Consider the following 21,857-nt stretch of genomic DNA (forward strand, 5'->3'; position numbering starts at 1 on the left):
CTGAAATCAGACAAGGGTTTAGAATTTATGATCACTGCTTTAAAAAGTCAGGTCATATACACTGTGCCAGGCCTGGTACTAATCCCATGTCTGTGATTTCTTTCCTCCCTGCAGGATCCAGGTGTTGAGTTAGCAGGGGACAAAAGCAGCCAAGCCTCTTCCCTCTTAAAAATTAACAGATACTTATATCTAATATTTGTGAAGTGTTTTTACAGCTATTATCACATTTGGTTCTTAAGGCTAAGGAGGTTTGAAAGAATTATCCCATTTTATAGGGAGAAAATCAGGCTCACAGAAATTGAGTGATCCATCCAGTATCACGCATCTTATAGTGGTGGAGCTGGGACTGATGCCTTGTTCTTTTGACTAGTATTCAGTGCCCCTCTGGCAGGACCGAAATCTGCCTGTGATTCCAATCCAACACTCCTTTAAACACCTACTTCCTACCTCCTTGTAAACACCTATCTTGTCTCCTTTATCTCAGTTGGCTGTCAGCTAGCCTCTGAAAAGTGACAATGGCTGAAAATAGCTTATGGTGTGAGATTTAGAGAGAGAATTAAATTTTCCCCAAGAATTAACAAAATGGAAGCTTATGTGGGGGAGTTTTGGCTTTGGTGACAGGTCCATTGTAGAGTTGCTTTGGTGGCCAAGGGGTCTTCCTGGTGTCCCTTATGACAGCTACGTAAGCAAATGTGTGTTTTCCTAGGTCTGAACTCCCAGTCTTGATGGCACAAGACAAGAGAAGGGAGGAGGAGCTGAACGGTGCCTTGTGAACAGTTTCACATTGTGGGTCTTGGTAGGTCCTGCGGGGGAGACCCTAGAGCCCTGGGTCAGGCAGCCTGCAGGCTAAGTGGGATGCAGAAGCACAGCCTGGCTTTTCAGATAGACTTTTCTTATTCTCTCACCCACTTGGATGAGGCCAAAGAAAAAAAACAACCTGTTTCTTTATTAATGATGCTTTCTGCAGAGTTAGATTAAGCACTGATTAAAGGCAGATGCTTCCAAAGTATAAATGTAAGTACCATCTCAGTCGCTTCTCCAGTTACAGGGTTTCCTACACGATTCTTTAAAATCACTTTGGCTCTCTTCCCATTTGCTTTCCTCCAAGTTCTCCACCCAGCTTCCGAGTCACCCCTCCCAGAAAGACTCTGACGGCCAGAAGCAGGAGCTCGACTCTGCGAGAGACTTGCTCTGTGGAGAGCTTTGAGACGTACCACCGGGGCTGCTGTCTGGAGTCGCCTTAGCAGAGGCAGGTAAGTCCTCTGGGCTGAGGGCAGCCCTGTTCTTCAGTCCTTTCAAGGCTAGACATGTTTCTATGCAACTTCATCTGTTTTTTACATCAAGATGGAGTACAGGCCTTTTATAACCATTTCCTTCTAAAATCAGAAGCAGAGGCCGGGTACAAAATACATGGCTCAAGAGATGGGGTCCATCAGGTGGTTCTCCTCCTTTCAGATGCTCTGAGAGGGAATGGGGACAGGAGATGGCTGTCTGGCCTGGTAGAAGCTTGCAATTGTGGACTTTGTGTCAGGAACTAGACTTTTCTAAAAAAGATGTGCTCGAGTTTTGTTTCCATTTGAGGCTATGGTGCAAATCCTCCAAATATTTTCTGAATTCTCCGTGGCCAATTAACTCACTTGGAAATTCATGTACACTATTTTTTTCTTCTGAAAACTTAGCTGACTAATCTTGGGGTTGGCTTTGGATTGAGATCAAATTGTGTTCAAGCCTGTTCATGTTCATTTGCTTGCTGATTTTCTTATGGGATCTACGAAGGAGGAAGGGGATATTATTTTTTTGTAACTCACATTAATGAACATGGCTTATGGTCACTAAAGTTAAGAACTTGTTACTCAGACCTCCACCCAAAATAGATGAAGGGACATCCTGTAGGGTACATCTACCATTGAGGTGTCTGGGTTGGGTGAGTAGGAGGGTGTCATGGTGGAACCAGTGCAATGCCTGTGGGAGTGACATGAATATGGAGGTTGCAGTGAGGCTGATGTCCTGGGAAGTACGTCACACACAGTAAGGGTGCCATCAACCCAGCCCAGTGCAGCTGGAAGCTGTGTGGCCTTCTCCTCCTGACTCCCTTCTCTTGCTTCTTTGGGATGTCTTAGCTTTAAGTATGAAGAACTAGGCAGGTAGGTGGAATTGCATGGTAGTGATTGCTTGTGATTGCGATTCTCTAACACTTACTAATGTGATCATAGGCAAGCGTCTCCATTTCTGTAAGCCTTAATGTTTTCTTCTGTAAAATGTGGATGATATAATAATACCCAACTTGTAGGTTTCTTGGGAAATTATGAGAGATAATCCAGTTAAAGCATTTGACACAGTGCTTAGCCCATAGCTCATAGCTCTTATTAACCTCAGTGTGGACCTTTGGCATTTCAGGTTGTGCGGACCAGATCGATCCCAAAGTGTCCTGGGCATGCAGTTGCAAACCTTTTGCGACTTCCTCAATGACTTCCCCTACTGGTTAGGGTAGAGCGTGAGGGTCAGGTTGTCAAGTTTGGCTCCCACCTGGAGAGAAACATTAGTCAAGGAAGATGTAAGGTTAAAACCTCTACCTCTTAAAAGAAGGCCACAAGTAATTCACCTTAATTCCAGATGAACATTTCCTTTCAGAAATCGCCCGAGGATAATATTTATTTCATGAGATTGTTCTGAGGATTAAATGAGATACAATGTACGTTAACACACTCAAAATTTTACCTGGAACAGGGTAGATGCCATTAAATGATATCTATCATTGTGAAAAGGTTTGTGATATCGAGTTAATTGAAGAGTTCACGAGGTAAAATTGCATATGCATGACAATGACAGCTATGTAAATAATTGCACGGAAAGACTACAGAAAAGAAATAAACCAAAATGTTAAAACTTGCATGTGTTAAGTGGCTTTGGTTTGTTGATGATCTTTTCCTTTTCTTGTTTTCTAAAGTTTATCTAATGGATGATTCTATCATCCAGGGCCCTGTCAGGAAACAAATCGTACATTCAAACTGGACATTTTGAAAATATTTTATTAAAGGGACATTTTACAAAGGTATGGGCAGAGTTCAGTGACAGAAATATGTGAAGGCACGGTTCTCAGGTATGGTGAAAGTAGGGGTGCCGTTACACCCCATATCTGAAGGGGCATGGGGAGGGGAGGGCTGCAGAGCCAGAGAGAGAGTTGTGTGGATGGGCCACCTGACAGGAGCTGTGGGCTATGGCCGCCGTGAGGGAGAGAGTTGGGGAAGGTAACCCTGACCTCACTCTCCACCGTTCTCTGGGTCACTTGCTGGTGCCTCCCATTGGCCAAACCCAGCCATAAACCAGAGTTCAAGGGACTCCACTGAGGAATCCACCTGGATCAGCTTCTGGGGCACTGAGCAGGATGGAGAAGGAAGGGGAGAGATCTGGAAGACAAACTGAAGATGTCCAGCACAGTAAGGTTATGTCACTTTTATATTTACGGATAAAGTCACAAATAGTAAACGAAAGCCCTTTGCTACCCTCAGTGCTTTCACACATGTGTACACCTCCTTCTTTCCTCCCAGCTCAACGGCTTCCGCTTCTTCACAACCCATCCTCCTCTGGGTTCCCACAGCACCCAATGCTTCCCCCCAGTGTAGCCATACTCATTGTGTGGTTTCATCCTCCCTCCTTGGCTTACCTGAATCCCCACACCGTTGTAAGACCCTTGAGGACTGGGACGGAGTTTTATATCACTTTGCAATCCCAGCACCCACCACATGAATGAACAAATGATTGGAGTTCAGATCTAAATACCTCTATAAAGCTTATAGATTTGAAGTAAGGCTTGGAGCTACCTAATCTTAACTGTGAGTGAATTCCTGAGGAATTTAGAGGCTCTGCTTAGGGAAGTGAGGCCTTGGTTCTCTTTCCTAGGTGAGTGTTTTTTTCTGTCTATTCAGTGGGAGTGGGCCTGCGAGCCTGCTGCCCAGGCCTGGCCTCTGAGGAGCAGTGCAGAGGCCTCTCTGACAGGCAGCTACCCACTGCCCTTGCAAGTCTAGCCTATCACCTCCGGAGATCTTGCCGAGCCTCCTCGTGAGCCTCCCACTCTCTGTGATTTCCTACATCAAATCATAATTCACACGTCACTGGCCTCCTGGATTAGGACTGCAAGTTGAGATTATGTTTGCTTCCTTTGTGATTTGGGGAGATTTAGAGCTTATCATTGTACCTGATATTTTGACTTTCTATTTTGAATCAGAGAATGCTTTGAGCTCTTGAAGTTTGCAGTCCTATAAAAGTTACACATACATGCACATAATTCAAATAGCTCGGAAGGAAAAACTGTTGGGAAGAATATAACATGAAAAATAAAATATCTCCCCCTTCACCTGTATCCTGAGTCCCACTTTTACCCATTTCAGTTTTTCAGTCTTCTGGTCCTTGTCTCACTAACTTAAAATATTTCTGTTATACTTCTATTTCTTGATTTATCAAGGTTAAGTGGAAGTTATTGAATTGTCCCTATGCAAGATGAGGAATTTAGCTTACTGACGATAATCTTTCTGCCTTGCCCATGATTCTTCCAGTTTTTGTTACATATATTTTTCATTTGGTTTGCACTTGATTACCTGCATAATTTTAAGAGAGAGACTTATACTCTTACTGCTTGATCCATCAACCTTCCATAGAATGTCTTGATTCTCCAAGTATTTAGGATGAGGAAATTGGTGTCTCTGAGATTCTCTTCATCTTTTCTCTCCAACTTCACCTTGCAATAAAATTTTATAATAGTTAAATTCTATTCTGTAGTTGTAATTAATTTTGCTTTATCTATAGGATGATTGTTAAAATTGAAAACTAACATATAACTTTCACGATATAATGATTTTGTAGCTACTAGTTTCTAAAACCATATTTGGACCCATAGAGAAGGAGGTGGACTCTGATGTCACTGATCTGCTGCATGAAGGAGAATGTTCTAAGTGTCAAGATCAAGTGGACTCTCTTTTCTTCCTATTCTTATATTCTGAAAGCTGCCCAAACCATTTAGTTGGCTTCATATGTAAAACATGACTTTCTGAAGAACAATTTGTTTTGATGGCACTTCTAACTACCTTTCTTTTTTACCTGTTAAGAAACCAGTCTCTTAATCATATTCTTTGTTACAGGGAATTTACTTTATTCTTGAAGGGTTTTTCTCAGGACTCTCTGACTTCTAATTCTAGTTGGATCAATTGATTTTTAAGCCAGTTGAAGTGGCTTGAAGTCACCCTGGAATTTTTTTATTGCACTTTTGGGTTCGAAGCACTCTGTCTTGGATTCCATCATCCTCCATTTTTTGGATTCTTTCTTCATTGTTTGGGAGCATATACTCAAATAATTTTTTTGTAAAGAGTCATTTAGGGTCTGAAAAATTTGATTATTGTATACTTCATACTTGATTATTAGTAAGGCTTGGCACATAATTGCACTTAGCCAATTTAATTCTTCAACCAATTTTCCATGCAATGCAATCTATTTTCTGTAAAGAAAATTTTCAGAATTAAGTATTTTTGGCATAAGAAGATTTGAATCATTCCAAATTTTACCAATTATAGTATGTGCCATATTGATTTTTAATTTAATTAAACTTTGCCTGTGCAGCATCTATTTCCATAGTCCAATTTTCCTGAGTCTACTTTTATTAAAAATATTTGATTCTTCCGTCAATTTTTTTCAGTTAATAAGAAAAATTTACTGCATGGATTTTATTTTGTCAGATTTGAGATGATAATTTTTATAAAATCCTTTTTTTTTCTGGGTCAATTTTTGCAGTTTTCAATGTTTCCTTTAAGGTAACATTTAGTTATTTCATCATCTATAACTAATTTTAACATATGCAGTTTCAAGGGTTGTCAGTTTTATTTGTGTTATTTATTTCTATCAAATTTCTTTTCCTCAAGAACCCAGGCAAGGGGCTGGCCCTGTGGCATGGTAGTGAAGTTTGCTCTCTGTTTCTGCGGTCTGGGGTTTGTGGGTTTGGATCCCAGGCATGGACCTGTGCCCTGCTCATCAAGCCATGCTGTGACAGCATCCCACATACAAAATAGAGGATGATTGGCACAGATGTTAGCTCAGGGACGATCTTCCTTATCAAAAAAAGAGAAAAAAGGGGATGGCGCAGTGGTTAAGTTCGCACGTTCTGTTTCAGTGGCCCAGGGTTCTCGATTTGGATCATGGGTGCGGACATGGCACTGTCTGGCAAGCCATGCTGTGGTAGGCATCGCACATATAAAAAAGTAGACGAAGATGGACATGGATGTTAGCTCAGGGCCAGTCTTCCTCAGCAAAAAGAGGAGGATTGGCAGGAGATGTTAGCTCAGGGCTAATCTTCCTCAAAAAAAATGAGAGAAAAAAGAACCCAGGCAAAATATCCCCAGAGTCAGAATGTCAGGATCAATGTCCAGTTTCTTTTTTAATAGTCTTATTGTTATGGCAGCAACCCCTACACTGGATTCCTTGTTGTGACTTAGTGTAAGGTCCAGTTTTTGCTATCCGGGGTCTTTCTTGGCTCATCCATTTTATACGATCAACTAACATCGATATGCTGTTGAGTACAAAAGACTTCATCCCTGTCTTACATGTCTTTCATGAGCTCTAGAGCCAAATATAGTAGAGTCTCATTATATGCCCACTTCATTTATACAAATTCAATTATATATGTTTATGAGCAAGAGAGAGGAATGGAATGGAAAGGAAGAGGAATGGAGGGATGGGAGGGGAGAGAGAGGAATTTAAGTAGTATGATCAACTCCCTCATCCAGGTGCATCCATAAAGAGCTTGACCCTGAATGGATGGGACAGAATGCAGTGAAGATAAGGTTCCATATTCATTTCAGTTGACAGATGGCTCATTCATTGTGAGTATCACATTTCCTTCAGTGTGTCTAAAGACACATATGTTGCCTTTGTCATGGCCCTTAAACACAATCCAACTACTCTGTTTTGGGATTAACTGAGGAAAGTGTGACTGGTTCTGACACTAGAAGAAAGGCTGGCTGTATTGAATTTGCTGACCAATGAGCTGGGATGTTCTTCAGTATGGTGCCTTCTTGAGGGATTTTCAAGAGAAGTTTTGACTATGTTTTTTTCTTATGTGCTATTTTCAGAGCCTAGCGTGTATAAGCTGTGACTCCCCTGTATTCAAGTGCCTTCTGGTTCTCTCCACTTGCAGATCATATAGGCGACTTCAACTCCACGTGTTTTAAACTGAATTTATTACCCCTAAGCTTCTTCCTTCCCTAGTGCTCTCTCTCTCTGAGTGAGTAACACCATTGTTGACCTAGCTGCCCAAGCCAGGAAGCTTGGTTCCTTACTCTCGCTCAAATTCCTCCCTTCCCATGACTCTCAAATTCATCCACTCCATTAGGCCATCCTCAGTGGTTGTGATTTGTTGCAATAGTTTCCAAGCTCATTTCTCCTATTGTAGCCTCCTCATCTCCTTCATCCTCTGTCCCAAGTTCTAGATTACCCTCAGGGTGAAGTCCATGGTCTTTACTAAGGATTACAGGGCCCCACACATTCTCACAATGCTGATTGAAGCTTTATCTGACCATTCCACTCCACAAAATCTCCGTTCCTGGCACACAGAACCCATTGATGGACACCATGTTCTTTTTCACCCAAGGGTCCCTGTACATGCTGCTTACTCTCCTGCAACACTCTGATGTTCCCTTTTTTTCTTGTTTAAGTCTTACATCTTCTTCAGGTCTCAACTGAGACATTAAAGCTTTGGAAGGCTATCCCTGATTCTGCAAAACTGGTTAGACACCCATCCTATGCACAGACATAGCACCCTCTACTTCTCACTATAGTAGCATTTGTCTTACTGTATTGAAATCTCCTGTCTTTTATCTGTCTTCTCCATCACACCATGACAGCATAACTGTAGGACCAGGAGGAGGGACTATGGTTTTTTTCACCATTACTCTCTACCACTGTGCCTAGAAGAGACACTGAGCACATAGTTGTTGAATGAACAAACCCCAATGCTATGTTGGATTCCCCATTGTAATTCCCTGGAGTGGTTTGGGAGTGAATCCTAGATCAGCATTTAGTAAGTAAGAAAGGAAGAGGAGGCCTGACATCAGGAATAAAGTCATTCAACCTGAACACTACTGCTTTTTCTCAGAGTCTAGTTTTAAGCCTGGGGATGTAGAGAAAATCCTTGTAGAAGGGGCTGTCAGGGATAGGGCCAGGGAGAGCTATCATCCTATGATGGAGTGACCCTGTTAGCTTTGGCACATCCTTTCTGCTTTCTTAGGGTCTCACTTCTGCCAGGTCTGGGTCTCAGAAGTAAGAGAGCTGTCACGGGATCATAGGTATTAGTATAAATGTTCGTGCCTATGTTTATGGCTCTTTTGTTTCCATTCCATCACATTTTAAAAGCTTTGCTGACCAAATGTGGGAAAAGACCTATGCACTTAGTTTTGATTTTGCAACCATAGCTGTGGCCTACTTAACTCTTCATTTCTTCCTCTCCTGTTCACACTATGGCCATTTGTCCACCCTCTGCAGGCCTCACTTCAGTAGTTCAGCTAGTTCAGTCTTATTATCTTGCTCCATGCTTGGGTCTCAATTTTAGAGTCTGGACTTCTTCTGCCCATTTTTCCTGAACTCAACTTCCCACCTATCTTTAGATCCTCCAGGAATGATGCCTGGCTTTGGTCTTACCTATGCCCAAATTTCCTGTTCTGTCCACAGTGGTGCTCACTTCTTCTGATCTGCTCCACAGCCAATGAACTCCCAAGCCCCCTCACCTCAGTCTCAATTCTTGTAGACCCCCAAGACATCATCTTTGGAGAGTGGAAGTCCAGGGCAGGCTGTGTGATTTCTGCCTCCCAGAGCTCTATGAGGATGTGCTGTTTCTCTCTGTTCCAAGGGTGAAGATGGACAACTTGTGCTACCCGGTGATCTTCCCAGGTGCACGGAATTTCCGCCCCTTCACTTCTGACTCTCTGGCTGCAATTGAGAAGCGGATTGCCATCCAAAAGGAGAAAAAGAAGTCCAAAGACCAGACAGCGGCAGAACCCCAGCCTCGACCTCAGCTTGACCTAAAGGTCTCCAGGAAGTTGCCCAAGCTCTATGGCGACATTCCCAAAGAGCTGATAGCAAAGCCCCTGGAAGACTTGGACCCATTCTACAAAAATCATAAGGTAGTTCCATAAGGAGGCTGGGATGTTCTAACCATGCCATTATAACTAGTGTTATGAGGATCTTCAAACACTGATCTTGGGGTTTGCAGAGGGGAGGCCATGCTTCTCCTTTGCTATCACCCCTGTCATTGCCTTCATAGTCCTGAGAACTCCTTTTAGTCCTTGTTTTCTCTCTGTAATGGATGTCTTGGAGAAGAAGATGAGGACTAGGAGCAGCGGAAAGGTTAAAAGGAGAACAGAGAAAACATAAAATGGTGTCAGGAAAGAGGACTGGACCAGCAGTCACAAAAGTTGAGTATAGGCCATTTCAAGTGACTGGCTTTTTGACTTTGGGTAAATCACTTCACTAATCCTCTTCTTTCTAATCTGTAAAATGGAAATAATGCCTGCTTTCCCTACTTTACAGCATAGACATGCTATGGAAACACTTTATAAACTGTAAAGCATTATACTGATATGAAGGATTAATGTTGCTGTCCAGAAATCTCCATTTTGGCAACAAGAGTTTATCTTGCAAGTCTCTTAGGCAATAGGTTTTTTAGGCTATTAAATGAGATTTATGAAGGTCAAAGCACTAGACCAACACTTGATGCATAATATGAGCTCAATAAATGAAGTCTAAGAATAAGGTAATCAAGTAGGCACATGCATATTACATGTAAATCCCATGCCAACATGTGAGGTTTGCTGTTTCATCTACCTGGTTGTAGTTCTTGCAGGGAAATTCTAGTGAAAGTTCCTTAAAGGGGCTCCTGAATGAGGAAGTGTGAACTCTGGGCTCCTCTGATGGCTGTTTGAAGGCCTGGGGCAATGAGGATAGTCCTCTGCAGACCATTCCCTTTCAGGGAAGGCTCAGAAGACCTTGACGTCATCAATTCACTGTGATCCAGCAGAGAATGGAAAACCCACTTCATCAGACTGAGGTCAGGGAGCAAGGAGGCTGGGGAGTTTGGGGGAAGTCCTAGAAAATATGGGACACTGAGAAATTCTTTGCTGGCAGCCAGGAGAAACTGATCTCTCCAAAGAAAGTTTGCCTGGTTTGTATGTCCTTGAATTGGGACAGACTTAGGGTTACCAGGCCAAATGGGGACTGTGTGTATAGAGGAAAATGAGGTATGAGTGGGAAGGACAAGAAAAGGGAAGAGAGATGAAGGAGCAAAAATATTCCAATATTTCTCCTTCTCCTTATGCCCCAGAATTCCAGGGGCTTCTTGGAGGCAGAGTCGTTGGAGGTGAGTTAACTGCTGGAGGCCTCCTTCTGCCTCAGAGTTGGATAGGAGACCTACGAGGTTGGCAGCAGCTCGGTGTGCTGCGGACAGTCCTGTGAGGACAGGCTCTGTTCCAGCCTGGGTGGATGTTCTAGGACCATCTCTTCTCAGCCTGGACCCTCCCTTAAATCAGAAGACATGATACTCATTTAGAGCTCTGCACACCCATGACCTCACGTGGCTGGTACTCTCAACAGTCATGCGAAGTATGCGTGGCTATCGTTAGCACTCTGCTGTACAGATGAGGAAACAAAAGCCTAGATGGGGAAGTCAGCCAGCGAGGGATGGAGCTAGGACTCAAACCCAATGGGTCTTTCTATAGTCATGGGTCACTTCTTCTCTTTGGAAGCTTCCATTTTGAAGAGCTGTAGGGAAAGGGGTGCAGATGTGTCAGCAAGCAGACAGGAGGAGCTGGTACCTATCATTTTAGTTATTAAAACCCTGGCAAGTGTAGTTAAATGCACTATTAGCTAAAATATTTAAAGCAGTCATAAGAGGCATTAATAAAATATCAAAATCAAAGGGGACAGAAGCAGAACCATATCATGCTACCTATTAATCTGGGGTCACCCACCTTAAGAAGAGGTTTGCTGTCTGCCCTAAAATTGTCTTTCTATCCAAAGGAGGGGTACAGAATCCCCAAAGTGGTTCTTGAGCTCCTGAGCTCATACCTTTGAAGAATCCTATAGCCCATTTCATTTTCTTATGGAGGCATTGGAAAATATCCTAGTCCACACTTTTCCCTGCAGCCGGATGGCCAGCAGACAAGTAAGTTCCAGCAACTCGATGAAGGAAGATTGATGATTGGCAGTGGCTGAAGTTCTAGCACCTCAGTCAAGGCAGCACCCATCCTGCTGTCTTGGGCCTGGGCGACAAGGCCTGTCTTTCCTGTCTGAGAACAAGCTGAATTACATGTCAAGTATGCTTTCACAAATCTGAAAGGAGCAGTGGCACGGTGAGACCAGGATGACCCTTGTTCTGTGAAGGCTTTTGTAGCTAACAGCCTTGGGGACACATAAGTGGACAGCCAGCTTACAGTTAAATGGAAAGAGGGAGGTCTGGGGGTTGATGTGAGAAGCCTATGAGTGATAGGTTGTTGTCCAGGGGCTGCTTCATTCCCAGAGCCCAGGAAGATGTGCTAGAAGGAAATGGGCATGGGTTTGGTATTTTTCAATGGGGCCCAATTTTGCAATTTGGGTGGGACAATGCATCATTTGGCAGGTCTGTCCTGAGTTTGGCATCCCTGGACCTACCTACTAAAGGCCAGTAGAGCCTCTGGTCATTGTGACAGACAACCAAAAACACCCACATGCTTTTCCAGATGCGTTCTATAGGGCCTCCCCTGCCGGTTGAGAACCACAGGCAGATTTGCCTTTATGTGCACAGGAGGAATGGCAGAGCAAGTCTAAAAACCTTGGTGACTTTTTTATTAAAGATCCTCAAGATCAGAATTGACTGGCAGACTATCTCATGTAGAACCGCTCAGGCCTAACAATGTGGACTCTCTAGGTCCCTGACTATGCTAAGATTTGTTACAAAGTTTTCATTAGTAATCAAAATAATTTAAAATAATCTGCTGAATGGGAATGTTCAATACTTCCATGTCTTCCAGTTCTGTTCTAGTTCTTATCTCCATGGATACATACCGTAGGGTACAATATGAAGGGTTTTGTTTGCCCCAGTTGTTACTCTTCACCTCTATTTTTTTTTTTTTTATTTGCAGGGCCTATGTTCTCCATTTCTGGAGCCTCCAGAGTATTCCACTGGGTGAACAGTCCAAAACCCACCAATTATTTTGGGACTCTGAGTGAGACCCAGGCCACATGGGGGGATCTGTTGGCTTCCAGAGTCATTGTAGGCTGGTCAGAAAATACCATGGGCCTCAGAATGACAGCTCTCCAGTCAGAAGCTGTGGTTATCATGATAAGCCAAGCCGTGCCTCAAATCATGGTTCCACTGAAGTTTCTCTAAATGAACTCATGATAAATATTGTTGTGTCACTGCATGTAATTTCTATTGTGTTTTGTTGTCTTGCAGACATTCATGGTGTTGAACAAAAAGAGAACAATCTACCGCTTCAGTGCCAAACGTGCCTTGTTCATTTTTGGGCCTTTCAATTCAATCCGAGGCTTAGCCATTAGAATCTCAGTCCATTCATATCCTTTTCTTGCATCTTTTACTAAGTCTAGGTCATGTGAAAAGTGCATGAGCCCCAAGATGTTCACGTGTTTTTTGAGTGGAAACAGTTCATTTTTTCAACTAATACTGGCTGAGTGCCTATTGCTATGTGGCAGGGGCTGTGTTAGTGCTGGGGATCAACAAGGCGTGGCCCCCGCTCTGGGATCCTTTGGCTTCAGAAGGAGGTGGGTCAAAAGGCAGGCGATTTCTTTAGTCAGATGGGCAGTCTGGAAGTGGTAGTGTGGAGAGATACCACTGTGCTTTGGAGGCATCAAGGATGACTTCCTGGAGAAAGGAACATCTAAGTTGAGACCCAAATAAATGATGTAACCTGGCAACCTGTGCACTGTATGTAGTTGATAAATGTGTTGTGTTGGACCTACACAGTGTTTAAAACTTTTTGGAAATGCTCTCTAATGTTAAACATCCAGATTTCCAGCTTCTTTTGAAAAGTGGAACCTCTGTCAAGGCCAGGCCTGCATTCCTACCTGGAAAAAATCTGTGTGGTGAGAAACCACTGCCTCTTTTAGAGGGGACCTGCAAGCTCTGCTTCATCATGTCTCCACCTCTCTCTGTGACCAACATCAGCCCGTTTCACCCATTTGTATGATTTGCCGGGCTCTTAAGACTTCGAGTTCACAACCTCAATCTTAAAGGATAAAGACAAGTGGGAATTACTGAGCGTGTCTGATGTGTGCAGGGGGTGGGGAGACAGTAGGTAGTTTTAGACTTGGGGCAGTGAAAAGGACATGGATTGGTAGACATAATGATGTATTGAGGAGAATGGGAAGGAATAACTATGTAGGTTGGGTTCCCTAGAAGCAGAGCCCCAGATGTGGATTCTTATTTAAGTGATTTAGTAAGGGAATGCTCTCTGGAGGAGGAAAAAGGGAAGCAGCCTGGAGCAAAAGGGGGAGCCAAACAAGGATGGGGTCTCAGCTGAGACTGCGTCAGCATGAGCCCACGGGAAGCTCCTGCACACGAATTGTGTCACAGAGCTGCCCTGCCCGGAAGCAAGGGGCCAGATTTTTGTAAGTCTGTCCATCAGACATGTGAAAGGCGGTTGTAGCCCTCCAGGTGAGGAGGCTGCCATTCGCCGGGGACAGTTCTTCAGGGGAGGGGACAGTTGTGAGTTGTTCTCAGCCAACATTTATGGTTAGAGGACAGGAGCACCTGCAGAAAAGGATACCTGGAGGGCTGCCCACAGCCTCCACTACAACGACTCATGACACGTGCCGTCCTGGAGTGTAGCTGCCTTAACGGACGCCGCTCACATTGTTCAGCATGTTCATCATCTGCACCGTCATCATCAACTGCGTGTTCATGGCCACAGCTAGTGAGAAGGACAGGAGTAATAAGGATGCCGACAATGCCGAGTAAGTGTTCATCCTGAATTCGTCTGTCCTAAGTCTTTAAACAAATAGACCTAAAAGAATTATGATGACATCAGAGTTTAGATAGAGAAAGAAAAAATCACAAATAATCCCAGTTCCTCAACACAAATGCTAGCAGTCAGTTTTATATATATATATCTACAATTGTCTTTAAAGGCTACTTGAAATTACATTTGTAATAAACAGCACATACAAATTTTATGTCTAGCTTTTAAGTGGTTTTCTTTGTGCTTACATGGGCTTTCTAGGAGTCCATTTTGATGGCTATACAATATTTTGTCTAGTGAATAAACCATAATTTACTTAACCACTCTAGTATTTTACTACTGTAAATAGCGTTGCAACAAGCATCTCTTTGCATAAAGCTACTCTCTGTGTATCAATTTACTCATTATCAAAATACTCTGTATTCTAATAACCAGTCATGCTTCATTTTTGCCAGCATTGCAGTTTTTTTTCATTAACTTATGAAGTTAAAAATATTTGCATTTCCTTAATTTCCAGATGGAAACTTTTTTGTTTTAGTTTGTGAATTGTGTATTCCCATCTTTGCCCATGTGTCGTGTTTTTTTTGCTGGTCAGTTTGAGTGAATTCTTTGTAAAATTAAAATATTAACTTTTCGTAATATTTAATTGGCTACTTAGACACGTAAGTTGATGTTTTTAACTTAGAAAGTTCTATATTTTGATTAAAAAATCCTAGTTTTTCTGGTTTAACACATTTACTTAATCTTTCAGGAATATACTGAATAATAAATTGAATAAAAAATAAGAGGCCATTTATTTCTATCACATATTTAACTATGTGATAGAAACCACCACAATCAAAATATGAAGCATTCCGGCCACCCTAAAAAGTTTCCACATGCCTCTTTGCAATCTCCTACTCCCTACTCCCAACCCCAGGCAAATACTGATATGCTTTCTGTTACTCTAGACTAGTTTTGCCTTTTCTAGAATTTCATATGATTCTATATGCCACAATGGACACCTCTGGGAATAGAAACCATCCTGGTAGCATCACTGAGGAAAATGGTCTCTCCTCTGGAGAGTTGACTGTTTCATGTGAGGAGCTGACTGAGAGTGCAGGCGCTGCTGCTCATCGTTTTACTGCAGCATCCCTGGAAGGCTTTGTGGTCAACAGAGTGGGACCCATGAAGGAGACAGATCCAGGAGCGGGCATTGCTCCCTTAGCAGTGGTTTGCCCTACCCAGCACTTCTGGAAAGATACAATGAGTCCTCTCTTCCCATTAACAGGAAGCAGTGGCCCAACTGGAAGCTAATTTGCTTGAAGGCCATTTTCACTATTAAAATACTCATAAGGCAGAGATATGAAAGAAGCCTTGTCTAGGCTGTAGGGAATTAGAGAGGCTGGGGTTGGGGGGTAGGGTGGTAGGAGAAGCAGCTGCTCTCACCTGGCAGCATTTGGATGGCAGAAGATGCATGAAAGTGGGAGTGGGAGGAAGCTGGTAAAAATGTCCTCCTCCGGAACAGGGGCTGGCACTGTGGCCGAGTGGTTAAGTTCGCGCGCCCTGCTTCGGCGGCCCAGAGTTTCACTGGTTCGGATCCTAGGCGTGGACATGGCACCACTCGTCAGGCCACCTTGAGGCAGCATCCCAAATGCTACAACTAGAAGGACCCACAAGTAAAAACAGACAACTATGTACTGGGGGAATTTGGGGAGAAAAAGCAATAAAAAAAAATCCTCATAAAAGGAGGCATGCAGCTGAGTGACTGGTTAAGCCTGCGGGGGAGAGTTTCTCCAGTTTTCTTTGGTTAGAAAACTTTTCCATGAGGAAATTGATTCCAAGTTAATAGCTCTCAGAGAATGAATTCAGAAGTCCTCTAGGACAGGCAGTGGTGTTCTGGTAACCTAGCTGGGCATCACCCATGGCGCTGACTGGAAACCCTAACTATGCCTGAGCTGACAGTGACACACTCTGGAGGACCTCATTTGCCTGGTGGGTTGGGGTCTCCCCGTCATGGAGCTCCCCAGTCCTGCTTTCTGCTGGTGGGCATGGCGCTACTCCGTATCAGATGTCATCTTGCTTTGCCTGTCCCGTTGGCCAGGCTTCTGTTGGAAAAGAGAGAATGGTGGTGGTGGGAGGTGGGAGGCTTGATGGCCAAGCACAAGTGGCAGTCAGGGGCTGCTCTCTCATTTGCTCAAGATCTAGATGAAGATTTGTGAAATCCCACAAGTCTGCAATTACAGCCTTTTTTCAAAATACCTATAACTTTATAAATTATACCTGAGTTTAAAAGATGGTATTTCAGGGCAAAGATTAATTTATCTGCTATGTTCATTTGTCGCCTAAAAGATGAGCAGCTTAGAAAAAGGCTGAAGCAGAGAGGAGCTTTTGCCTGTGGCAGCCTCATGACCACTTCTGCTCATGGACTTGGCTGCTTTGGGAGTTTTCAGGTTCCCAAAACCTTAATTCATTAGCTTTGAGGGCTAACAGTGGGTGGATATTCTACCAGTAAATGTTCTCTTCTTTTACTCTGAATCAACAGATTGTTTCTGTCCCCAAAGTGGAACCAGTGTGTGTTGTGTGTGTGTGTGTGTGTGCACATGTGCACACAGATGCAGCATTTTTGACAGCTTGGGATTATTACAAGAGAGGTAGGATATTGTGGGGGGTTTTGGAGGAGGGGGAAGGGGAAGAGGGGAAATAAATTAGATGGCAGAACATGATGAAGGACTCAGGGAAGAAAATGGAAGTCGTTTTTTAAAAAATTGTGGTAAAATAGACATTAGGTAAAATTTACCATCTTAACCATTTTTAGAAGTATACAGTTCACTGATATTAAGTACCAAATAGTTGTGCAACCATTACTACCATCCATCTCCAGAACTCTTTTCATCTTGCAAAACTGAAACTTCATCCATTAAGCAATAACTGCCTGTTCTGCCCTCCCCTCCAGTCCCTAGCAACCGCCATTTTCCTTCCTGTCTCTACCTGTTTGACTACTCTAGGTGCCTCATATAAGTGGAATCACACAGTGTTTGTTTCCTGGTAAATGGTCTATTTTTCTTAGCATAATGACATCAAGGTTCATCCACGTCATAGTATGTAACAGGATTTCCTTCCTTTTTAAGGCCCAATAATATTCCATTGTATGTATATACCACATTTATTGATCTATTCATCTGTCAATGGACATTTGGGTTGCTTCTACCTCTTGGTTGTTGTGAATAGTGCTGCTATGAACATGTGTCTGTAAATAACTCTTTGAGCCTCTGCTTTCAATTCTTCTGTATACATACCCAGAAGTGGGATTGCTAGATTATATGGCAATTCTACTTTTAATTTTTTGAGAAACCTCCATGTTGTTTTTCATGGTGGTTGCACCATTTTACAATCCTACCAATAGTGTACAAGTGTACCAATTTCGCCACATCCTCGCCAACGCTAGTTGTTTTTCATTTTTTTAAAAGTAGCCATCCTAATGAGTATGAGATGATATCTCATCGTGGTTTTGATTTACATTGCCCTCATGATTAGTGATATTAAACATCTTTTCGTATGCTTTTTGGTCATTTGTATATCATCTTTGGAGAAATGTCTGTTCAAGTTATTTGGCCATTTTTAAATTGGATTATTTGATTTTTTTGTTGTTGGGTTATAGGAGTCCTTTATATTTTCCAGATATTAACCTCTCGTCAGATATATGATTTGCAAATATTTTCTTCTAGGAGTTTTATAGTTTTTGCCCTTACATGTAGCTCTTTCAACCATTTTGAGTTAATTTTTGTACGTAGTGTAAGGTAAGCATCCAACTTCCTTCTTTGGTATGTGAATATTGAGCTCTCCCAACACCATTTGTAGAAAAGACTGTCCTTTTTTCATTGAATAGTCTTGGCACCCTTGTTGAGACTCATTTGACCCTATATGCGAGGGCTTATTATGGGCTCTCTATTCTACTCCAGTGGTCTTTATGCCAGTACCACACTATTTTGATTACTTTAGCTTTGTGATAAGTTTTGATATAAGAACGTGTGAGATCTCCAACTTTGTTCTTTTCTTTCAAGATTGTTTTGGCTACTCAGGGTCCCTTGAAATTCCATGTGAATTTCAGGATTGAGTTTTTATTTGTGCAAAAAATGTCATTGAGATTTTGATAGGGTTTACATTGATTGGGATTGCTTACTACTCACTTTGAGTAGTATGAACATCTTAACAATATTAAATCTTCTAATCCATGAACATGGGATGTGGAAAGATTCAGTTTTTAGCCTCATCATTTACTCTCTTTGTTCCTTTGCCATTGTCCCCTTCTGTACATCAGAGTGACAACTCTAGAATACCTGTGACAAACTACAACCCCCACATATTGGCCGAAACTACTCTCAAGAATATGGCCATGAAGCTAGGCATTGAAAATCAGCTTTACAACTTTATACATGGGCTTGTTTCTCAGAAATTCTAAATACCGAAACTTGCTTGAGGAGCTTGCCTTTCTGAACTCAGGTTTGCTGAAGACCAGCATGTTAATCGTCACATTGAAATAGAGTAAAACCCATTAAGGCCAGATAAGACAGATGGGCTCTCTGCTTTTCACATCACTTATCATGTTCCTTCTTGTTCTGAATGATTTGCTTTGTAGGTATGTCTTCACTGGGATTTATATTTTTGAAGCTTTGATAAAAATATTGGCAAGAGGTTTTGTTCTGGATGAGTTTTCTTTCCTTCGAGATCCATGGAACTGGCTGGACTCCATTGTCATTGCAACAGCGTAAGAATATTAAAGATTTTATTGAAGAGACTTGGGGTAGGAAAGAAACCCCTTGGCTCCCATCAGGGCTCTGTATGTATCCATGTGAGTGGCTGAGTATGGCCCAGTAATGCCTAGAGGTTTGAGTACAGTGTTGGTTGGTCCTGAACAGCACCATGTAGCCAGTTGGCCAGAGGCTTCCATGCACAAATCCATTTCTAGGTCAATACTCCTGTTTTCGTTCCTTCAGCCGTTCACTCACCAAACACTGGCCTGTTATGGGCCAGGCTCTATGTAAGATACAGGGTTTGTGATAATGAAAAAAAATCATACATGGTCTTCACTCTCTTGAAGCTCACAGTTCAGAGGGGAAGAGAAGCAATTAATGACCGTTACAATCTCGTATAGGATGAGTGCTAGGATAGGAGCTACACGTGTATTGGGCTGTCAGAGCATGTAGGAAGAACCAAGGAATCTAAAAATTCTTTCACTATTATAAGATCACAAAGAGTTTCTCTCATGTTTTCTTCTAGAAGTTTTATAGTTTTGGCTGTTTTGTTTAAGTCCATGGTCCATTTTGAGAGAGCTGAAGTTCTTCCTGAAAGAGAGGACATCAATTTGGCATCTGAATTGTGAGACGGAGTCAGCAAAATAAAAAGCAAGAAGAACAATGGCTCATTGCCAGTACAGTAATAATAAACCTAACATTACTTAATTTGTGCCAGCCATTGTTTCAAGCACTTTGCATGTATTTTTCTGTTTAATATTCACAAAAGCCCTTTGATGTAGCTGCTATTAATTTTAGAGTCTTACATTTGAAGTTCAATGATTGGGTGCTCTTGGTTATTGAAAGGTGGTGTAGTGCAGTGGGGAAAAGTGCAGGCTCTGGAGCCAGACCTGCTAGCTTCCTTTCGGGCTTGACTATGCGGTGAGACCTCAGGAAGTGCATTGGGGCCTGCAACTTGACAGCCAGCCAATAAATGTTTGAATTGATTTTTTTTTATTCATGGATATAGCCACAATTGAATGGACTATTTCAAAGAATCCTCATCTATGTCCAAGTATAAAAATTAGCTGAGAACAGCTTCGTATGCCATCTATGGTCTATAACAGTAGAAAGTAGTATTTCCAGACCCTGAGATAAAGATGGGGCTGGGAAGGTGAGGCTGCAGGCTTCACCTTGGTGGACACAGGCCCCAGGCCGTGCTTACCTGTGGCCTTTGTGGAGATATGCTCTGCAGCCACAGCACTGAGCAAGCCTGGGCTTTCTCTGTGCTTTGTCTTGTAGGTTTGTGTCATATTCGCCAAATAAGTTCAGTGGGATCAGTCTGTCATCCCTGCGTACCTTTAGAGTGTTCAGAGCCTTGAAGGCAATTTCAGTAGTTTCGGGTAAGTCACTCTAACTTTTAACACTGGCTTTTAGTGGGAGAGAATGTTGTTTTATAGTTAAAATTTCTCAATATGTCTTGTAAACCAAAAACAAACAAACTGTTTTACTTATTTATTTGATCATTCAACAGATATGTATTAAGAGTCTATTATGTCCAGACACTGTGCTAGCTGTTTGGACGTATCAGTGAGCAATCAGACAAAGATCCTTGCCCTTGTGGAGTTTACATTCTGGGTGGGGAATAGGGAGACAGTCACTAAGCAATAACTCTCATAAATAAGTAAACTATATATCATGTTAGAAAGTGATATGTGCCATGGAAAAATAAAATGGAAAAGTAGACAACTTGAGGGCTATTGGAAGTAACAGGGGTTAGAGGAAGCAGGTTGTGATTTTAAATAGAGTGGTCAGAATAGGTGTCACTGAGAAGGTGAGATATGAGCAGATATGGAGGCGGTGAGAGAGTTTCACAAGCAGATATATGGGAAAGAGTGTTCTGAGCATAGGACACTGCCAGTCAGAAGACTGAGGATTAGAAAAGATATGGATGGGGCTGGAGCAGACAGAGTGAGGGGCCAGGTGATAGAGGTGGGACCACCCAGGTGAAGGGGGGCCATCTAAGCACTGAGAGGACTTGGGCTTTGCTCTGAGAGTAATGGGAGCCATGTGAGGACTTTGAGCAGAGGAGTCACATGATCTGATTTATGTTTTAAAAGGCTTACTCTGGCTGTTGTATGGGAAATAGAATGTGAGGGATCAAAGACAGAAGCAGGATAGGAGCAGAAGCAGATAGGAGGCTTAGTGGTCACCATGGAAATGTGCTGCTCAGATCTCCTGCTCTAGGGAGCACAGTTGACTAATGGTCCCAACTGCCACCTCTCTTGGTTCACCACTGCATTCATACCAGGATTGTACTTTCCCTGCATGTCCTGAAGGACATGGGACTCCTCTCATGGAGGACTTTGGTCCAGGGGCTCCCCAGCAACCTCATTGACACTTTCTCATAGCAGCACTATAGTCTGAGGCACTTCCTGTCCAAGCTTGCTTTCTTACCACTCTCCTTTCCCAGGTGTCAGCCCTGTGTCACAGTCTGAGGCTCTTTCTGCCAACTCTACTCCCTCCCCTTTATTCTTCACAGGCTTTTCACCCACAAATCTCTTGCACATCTAATCACAGAGTATCTGCTTCTCGGAGAACCCAAACTGATGCAAAAGGCCACTGCTATAATCCGCGCAAGACATGGTGGGGCCCTCAGATCAGGTAGTGGTAGAGGAGTTGTTGGACAGTGATCAGATTCTGTATAAATTTGAAGGTAAAAGTATAGCATTTCCTGATAGGTTGATTGTATGTGTGGTGTGAGCAAAAGAAAAAAGTCGAGAATGAGTAGAGGTTTTTGGCCTGAGTGACTGGAAATAGGGAGTCATCATTGCCTGAAATAGAGAAGACTGTGAAAGGAGTGGATCTTGGGGGTCAGATTAAGATTTAGCTTTGGACATGTTCTGTTTGAGATGGCTTTGAGACATCCAAGTGAAAGTATCAAGTAGGCAATTAAATATACAAGTCTGGAGTTCAGGGAACTGTCTGGGCTGGAGATAATCATTTTGGAAATTATGAGCCTATGCATGATATTTAGAGCTATGAAATCTGATGAGATTACCAACGGAGTGAGCAAAGATGGAGAATAGAAAAGCACCCAGGACCAAGTGCTGGGGCACTGCAACCTTAAAGGGGAGGGAAGAAGAGCAACCAGCAA

General features: G+C 42.7%; 1 protein-coding gene across 1 annotated transcript in view; it reads left to right on the forward strand.

Annotated features, from left to right (window-relative positions):
- The first annotated feature begins 1,205 nt into the window (after positions 1–1,205).
- SCN11A (sodium voltage-gated channel alpha subunit 11) overlaps positions 1,206–21,857 on the forward strand; it is an 84,451-nt gene continuing 63,799 nt past the window's right edge. The window contains exons 1-6 of the mRNA XM_046674074.1: positions 1,206–1,253; positions 8,888–9,161; positions 12,467–12,585; positions 13,882–13,983; positions 18,607–18,735; positions 20,003–20,103. Coding sequence (XP_046530030.1) covers positions 8,895–9,161; positions 12,467–12,585; positions 13,882–13,983; positions 18,607–18,735; positions 20,003–20,103 — 718 coding nt within the window. The 5' untranslated portion in view covers positions 1,206–1,253; positions 8,888–8,894. The remainder of the gene's footprint in view (positions 1,254–8,887; positions 9,162–12,466; positions 12,586–13,881; positions 13,984–18,606; positions 18,736–20,002; positions 20,104–21,857) is intronic.

Source organism: Equus quagga, chromosome 1, assembly GCF_021613505.1.
Source record: "Equus quagga isolate Etosha38 chromosome 1, UCLA_HA_Equagga_1.0, whole genome shotgun sequence".
Taxonomy (NCBI): domain Eukaryota; kingdom Metazoa; phylum Chordata; class Mammalia; order Perissodactyla; family Equidae; genus Equus; species Equus quagga.